The sequence below is a fragment of the Montipora capricornis genome, chromosome 14 (genome assembly GCF_036669925.1).
Source record: "Montipora capricornis isolate CH-2021 chromosome 14, ASM3666992v2, whole genome shotgun sequence".
In the NCBI taxonomy this organism is placed as follows: Eukaryota; Metazoa; Cnidaria; class Anthozoa; order Scleractinia; family Acroporidae; genus Montipora; species Montipora capricornis.
In genome coordinates this window covers 32762557-32770056 of record NC_090896.1, presented here as the reverse complement: position 1 = coordinate 32770056, position 7500 = coordinate 32762557, and the positions used below count along the sequence as shown (strand labels likewise).

At 39.5% G+C, this 7500-nt stretch overlaps 2 protein-coding genes across 4 annotated transcripts in view; one reads left to right on the top strand and one right to left on the bottom strand.

The window, feature by feature from the left end:
- Window positions 1–7500, bottom strand: part of LOC138032204 (uncharacterized) — a 114726-nt gene that overhangs the window by 71734 nt on the left and 35492 nt on the right. The window lies entirely within an intron of this gene.
- The window catches only part of LOC138033351 (uncharacterized), a 5766-nt gene continuing 1167 nt past the window's right edge, over window positions 2902–7500 (top strand). Inside the window, exon 1 of the mRNA XM_068881095.1 lies at window positions 2902–3778. Coding sequence (XP_068737196.1) covers window positions 2917–3778 — 862 coding nt within the window. The 5' untranslated portion in view covers window positions 2902–2916. The remainder of the gene's footprint in view (window positions 3779–7500) is intronic.

Sequence of the window (7500 nt, the reverse complement as noted above, 5' to 3'; positions counted from 1 at the left end):
AATGAGCGGGTGACGCATGCGTAAATGCCCATCTTGTAACCCCCTCATTTTTTCCTGATTTTGCAACTTTACTCGTTTATATCTCTGCTTCCAACATTATCTGGTAACACTAAATGGGAAAATTTCACCATCCCGTTTCTTCAAAAAAGGCAACATATGTTGATTAAGACTCAAAGAAATGCCCAATATCGTTGCCATGGTAACGTTATTTTGGAGGAAAATGTAATGTGAGAACTTTACGATGGGTACTTAATACCCTGGCCAAATTTAGTCTTGATATGATTACCCTAACTGTATCTAGGGACAGAATATGTTTATTTGATTGAAAAAAGGAGAAACTATTTCGAACCTCCTTTAAGCCATCACGCATCACGTGCATGTAAATAAAGCTTAAGCGCAGTAACCGGAAATCCATTGAATAAATTAGCGGTAATATACTGCATCCAGCGTTATTTTTCGTCAATTGGATGTGTTAGATCGCTCATCCACATTTTAAGTAATTATATTCGAGTAAGGCGTAACTCAGATAATTCATGATCAAAAACTCAGGGTAGGCAATCGATTGCGCTGCTAAGATCAGTTGGAGCACAACTGAGTGGAAGAACGCATTGAAAAGATTAGCTTTATCAAGAGGTGTACTGGCCTGCACCATTTCATGCTTGCTTTATTACATCCATTTGGAAATCACTGGTGATCCTTGCAATCTGATTGGCTTTCAGCTGGGTGATTTATTCCCAAATTGCATCATTTTTGGCTCCAAATCGCATCATCTTGCCAGCCAATGAGAAAAGAACACTATCATGAAAGAAACTGATTAGACTTCAAGGCTGCTTAAAAGTAACCAATCAAGTTGCTTTTACATCGTGTAATTGGAGCAAGTTGTCCAAGATCCTTTTGAAGTATTTAAAATTTAAGAGAAATAGAAAAACTGAGTGATTTCAAAATGGGTGTAATAAAGCGGTAATTGAACTTCGTGTCGTGCAATTTTGGTATGAAATCATACTTGTGAATTCAAATCGAACTCGCGCTGCATGCTTGTTCGATATCGAACTCACGAGTATTATTTCAGACCAAATTACACTGCACTCAGTTCAATTACCATTTACCAGTTTCAGCACTTGGACTCCTTCAATTTGACTACTGTCTTTTTTGCTGTTATGTGGTCTCATGGATCAGTAGTCCATTCAGAAGATACGCCAAGCCGACCACATTGCTGAAGGAAAGACCAGATCACAACACCGGGAACTACATGCCCTACTCTTTTCGACTAGTGTAAGGGATCTTTAACGTCCCACAGAGTTCATGAACATTGAAGGGTTGTGAGACACGGGGCCTACGGTTTATAGTCCTTGTCCGAGAAGACTTGAAAGTCTAACCATTTGCGGGTGTAATTACAAAGGCAGCACTTTCTCCTCAGTTATTTTAAGACCCTGAGTGTTGGTCTGGCCGGAGTCGAACTCACAACCTCCCGCATGGCTACCCGGTGCTCAACCAACTGAGCCGCCGGTGCGCGGTTTAACTACTCCAGGAATTCTACCAGTTTTGGTAATTGCTTTGTAATAAGACCAACATTTTCACAGACACTTGTCCGCGTTAGCATGATACAGAGTAAAGGATATTTCGTGCAACAAGGTTACACGAAATATAGTTTACTGTCCTACCTTTACACTTGAAGTGATCTTAAGACCCGTGCAAACGGACGCAACATTGTTGGCCAACAGCTCCCAATATTGCTGGGTGTTATATTTTATGTCAATTTGCACATCCTTTTGCATGTTGTTGCGTGTTGTTGGGAGTTTGAAAGTGGTAAAACTTTTGAGCCAACAACTCCCAACATTTCTTTTGTTCCGTGATCACCAAAGCGTAATGCAACAATGCTGGATCCGTTTGCACAGCTCTTCTAACATTGTTAGGGCCACGCACACGCATTACAGATGGTCTCGATGGAGATAGTAGCGCATTGACTTGTCGAAAACAAGATGACAGCCATATTTTTCCTATGGGTCGCATCCTTCCCGTAATACAACGCACATCCTAACATTGTTGGGATTTAACGATGAAATGACATATGAAATGGATCATATATGAACTGCGGATATGAAATTAAAGGGAAGCTATGATCCTCGCAGTTATTAACGCAATTTTTGCAATTGCGTTAAGAAGCCTGAAAAATTCAGGACTTCAACGGGGTTTGAACCCGTGACCTCGTTGAGTCATTCATCACGGGAATATTGGAACCCACAAATGACCAGCTCCCAACGTCAGTGGCTTCACAGCTCAGTTAATTAGAGCGTCGCACCGGTATCGCGAGGTCACGGGTTCAAATCCCGTTGAAGTCCTGAATTTTTCAGGCTTCTTTACGCAATTGCCAAAATTGCGTTCATAACTGCGACGATCATAGCTTCACTTGATTGTTGGGATTTGTTGCGTCCGTTCGCACACAACTGCCATCACCATCCAAAATCTGCAGAAGCAACAACTCCCAAAAAAAGTTGGCAATTTTTGCATCCGTTTGCAAAGGTCTTTAGGAGTAACGGAGGTTCTGGACAAACAATTGAGAGTAAAAATTAGTGATAGTAATTTTGAATGACGTTTCGATGATTCGTTCATCATTTTCAAATTCGTAAAAACTATAAACTAAAAGTCAGATTCTTGTGAGTCCTTTAAATACTAAGAAGGTGTGTGAAAATCTCGTTGCATGTAATTAAAAACACTACAAACGTGGAACCTAGAGGGTAACAAATAGATAATAAATAGTTCTGCTTTGATTGAGACAGATTGAGTGTTCGGCTCAGGTTTCTTTTCTTGGAGAAAGAGCATTTCGTAAATTAAGCATTCAAATTTCCCCCGACATTTCCAAAACATCAACCGTTTTAATTCAACGGCAGTCTTTATGAACAAATTGATGGAGTAGCGATGGGGTCACCCCTAGGGCCACTCATGGCGAACACATTTATGTGTTCGATCGAGGAGAAACTAGAAAGCGAGGATAAGTTACCTTCTTTTTATAAGAAACACGTGGATGACATCTTAGCCGCGGTAAAAGATAGTCCAACTGCTACGGCTTTCTTGACAACATTAAACGAAGCACACTTCACGATGGAAGTTGCAAACAACAACGAACTACCTTTCATCGGAATGGAACTCATTAAGATTGGGAAACAGCTGAAAACATGTGTCTACAGGAAAACTATAAATAAAGGCCTACTTCTCCACTGTCAAAGCCACGTTGATGCCCGTTACAAACGATCTCTTCTAATGACCATGTTGAACCGAGCCCACTGTCTATCATCCTCACCTGATCTAGTTGCTGAAGAATGGGACAACATGAAAGGGATCTTCTTAAAACTGAAGTACCCAGAGAATCTTACTAATTCCACAATAACTAGATTCACTGAGTCGCGAAATCAACCGCAAGTTGGCGATGTTCAAGCAAATGCCCCCGTTCGAATTATTCTGCCGTTCAAGGATCAAAGATCAGCCGACGTTGTACGAAGACAGCTGTCCGATCTTGAAAAGAAAATAAACAGCGATCTGCGCCCAGTGTTTACGAGCAAGAAAATTGCCGACGACATGAAAGTAGCAGAGGCCAAACCACCGTTAATAAATCAACAATGCGTTGTCTATAAATTCAAATGTGATCTGTGTGATGCGAATTATGTTGGCTATACTTGGCGACACCTTTTCCAACGCATTGAGGAACACAAGCACTCTGCTATTGGAAAACACCTGCGTGACGCCCACAATCAGAAGCTAAAACTAACTAATGACTTCCACGGTAAATTTTACGCTACAAACCGATATCGCATGAATCACGAAGCAATGAGTGCGACATCGGTTTTTCCAGTGAAATTTACTTTGCAATTCTCCACTTTGGCAATAATTTTTCTTGAACCGAATGAGTTTTAAAAGAAAACAAGCATTAGGCACAACCTCAGCGAGCGAATCGATAAGGAAAAAAAGCCATTTCAGAGTCAACTGTCAATAGCCAGCGAATAGGAATCATGCTAAAGTTAGAAGCCATAAAAACAACTTTGTCAGTTCAAGGTCAAAGAAGAGTTTTACTGATGTACTTTATTCCACTTTATCTCTGAAAACAAGATCATTCACATTTTGATGTATTTCATTGAAACACGCCAGTTTGGCTTGGTACAAGAATCGGCAAACTACGGCAATGCAAGCAAGAAAGGACGAACTTAAAACACGATCTGCGCCAACACTTTAATAACATTTGGGTGCTTTAAACAAACTTCTGAAAACACAAGCTACTGAGATTTCCCCCTAATTACTGGGTTACCCGTATGGCAAACCCAGTCGGAATCGGCGTTTCATTTCGTCGTTTTTTCCGTGTCGGTAAAAGTCTTGCCAGTCACTCCCCTGTTTAGTGGTGTCTTTGTGCATAGAGACTTCTGCGCGTATTTTGTTAGGATCGAGAGGTCATGTAACGCGAATGGCGTTTTAGTGGATCCTTGAACAAATATACCCTTATAGAGCTCAATAATGGAAAGTCAGTTGGATAAACTAGGCAGGCGACGAAAAACAAACACCTGGAATCTTAATTAAAAGCGACGAGTAATGGACTTCGACAACAATCTGCCGCCCGTCGAGCCGAAATCAAAGTGAGCTGTATTTCTAAAATTTTACCAAGTGTGCTGTTATGTAGAACACTGAAACCAAATGAAAAATTCTCTGGTAACTTATGGGTTCAACAATGACAGAGAACGGATCGAACACCTTACGTGGATCTGCACAGTCTTCAGTAAAAACATAATTGGAAATGTGACCGCCAAGAATTATTTGAAAGAAAGCTTGTCGTCTATTTTGTGCTTCATTATTCAAGGAAGAGGTTCTTCATGGAAACGGTTTGATCCTGAAATTTAGTTTGTTACAATATTGCGCATATTTGACACGATTGAGTTTCTTGTCTTCACGCACGCAATGAAAGAGGAAGAGGTTTTCGCCTCTAAGAGCAAATATGTTGTTTGTTTCGATACATTTTTCGCTGGAAAAGGATGCTGTGGTATTTTCTGCCTTTGTAAATTATAATATCATGTTGTGTATTGAATTTTCGAGCTTAAGGTTGAAATGTGATATGGGAGAATTTTTTTAGTATTGCTCTGTAAGCAGGAAGGGTTCACAGGCCTGCTGGAAGCGTGCTTGAGTTTCAACAAAATGAGCCCCAAAATCAGTGAAAAATTGTGACACCGATGAATAATAAAGTAGCTGCTATTTCCAAAATGATGGAATCACCTGGTGATAAATAACGTCGTGCGCGTCTTGGAGAGTAAATTTTGACTTTGCATAAACAAATGGTCAAACTCAAGAGTTGGGCAATTGTGATCTTTGTTTTGACTTCGCTCATTTTATTGTCAAACTTTATAACACTTGACAGAAAAAGAAACTTACAAAAACCCGGTATCTTGCCATCATTTGATACAGATGCTTCACTTAACTGTTTGCCGAGTAAACATGCCGCGGTAACTTAATCACGGCGCCCGCTGAATTCCGGCCATGTTATTTTAACGTAGCAAAATGTTTGTCGCTGATCGTAACTTTTTATTTTCTATATTCGCGGTTCAAAATTAATGTTGTTTTCATGTCGTAAATATTTTATTCTCGATCGACCGTCCCGGAAACTTCCTTCTGCTCTTTCTAAAAACTGTGTATCAATAGTTATTTACTTTTTTATTTTATATTTGTTTCGCATAAAGCAAGCTAACAAAATCTGTACCTTGCTGAGTTCGCATTTGTTAGCGTTAATAGTATTTTTGGTCCGATGCTTCTGTTTTATGAGGGGTATATTGTTTTGGTCTCCCATCCAGATACTAACCCCGCCGGGCAAGGGCTTAATTTCAGTGAACTTTAGTATAACAAAGCTGTCAGATGCTCAGAGGGCACGCTTAAACTTGTGGTGAAAAGAAGTTGTGAGGGAACTTGAAAATTATCAACATGTCACCCCAGAAGCCAATGTTTCTCGCTTCTCTTGTATTTGTGATTCTTCAGAGAGTGGAATGCTGTAGTTCAATACCACACAATTCAGTGCCTTCTGATTTTCTGTAACACGTACCACAGGCAACCCAGCGTATGCTTCACGGAAGCATCTCGTTTTACGAGAACTCATTGCGATTACGTGTTTATAACATAAGGGCAAATTTTTCTTGTCACTGTCGAGGCACAACGAAAACCAGTTGGGCAAACGGATTAAAAAAGCACTTGTTCGCTCGCATCTTAGAGGAAAACAAACAAACAAACAAACAAATTAGCATTTTCTTTATGTCCAAAAGAGTGCAGATAATTGTTATTTAATTCCAGTTGACAATAAAAATTCGATTTTCATTCCTGAAAAAAGGAAGAAGAAGAAGAAGAAGAAGAACAACAACAACAACAACAACAACTTTATTACATTTATGCACATAATACAGTAATAACAGACCTGGCACAGCAGGTAGCGAAAGCTAATCGAGGCGGGCCAGGAAAAATATAAAATAAATGAAATCTGCTAACCTTTGTTTAAAGGAAAAAGAAACGTATTACAGAAAAGGCAACAGAAGAACGACTTAAGAGAAACTCGTATTGCACTGGTTTATTTAGGCTACATAGCAAATGCGAAGAATCTGGGACAAAACAGGATGGGAAAATAAGGATGTACAGCTATGAAGAGTAACAGTTAACTTTTGATATGATGGATTCTAAATCTTTATAAGAATCTTCATTTTCCAATATATTTAACAATTCATTTTTGTCTTCTTTTTTAAAGTAGCTTTAGGGAGTGCCCTTAACTTAGTTGGTATCTCATTCCACAGTTTTGCACCAATTCCTGAAAAGGACATCCTCTCAATTTCAGTATTAGATTTCTGGATGTAGAAATTCTTAGAGGCCGAGGCTCGTGTATTGTAAGAATGGATTTTCGCAGTAGGAACGAGTTCTATCTTGTAAACAAGATCTAAACCAAACATTGATTATCCCCCGAAAACTGTTAACTCCAGTCCAGTTAAGTCTAGTTAATGAAGGATACTGTGATCAACTGTATCAAAACCTTTTTTCAAATCAATGAAAACACCACAAGAACAGGCCCCTGCATCCATATTTGACTGAATTCTACTGACAATGTCAAGTATCGCGTTTTCCGTTGAATGGCCTTGTCTAAAGCCATACTGTGACGTAGATAGGATGTATTTATTTCGATGAAGGATTTCATTCACTTATAAACAGGTTTTTTCAAAAATTCTGTTAAAGAAAGATAATAAAGATATTGGTCTGTAGTTATTAGGATCCGTATTATCATCATATCATATATCATATATCTTTATTTACCCTCGGATTTTAGAGTAGCTTGGTGTAGCTAATATCTCCGAGCATTTACCCTCCCAACCATGATACAACACCGAAGACAGACCACAACACCGGGAACTACATGCCCTACTCTTTGCGACAAGTGTGCGGGTTCTTTTACGTCCCACAGGATTATGAACATTGAAGAGTTGTGAGACGGGACGTCCG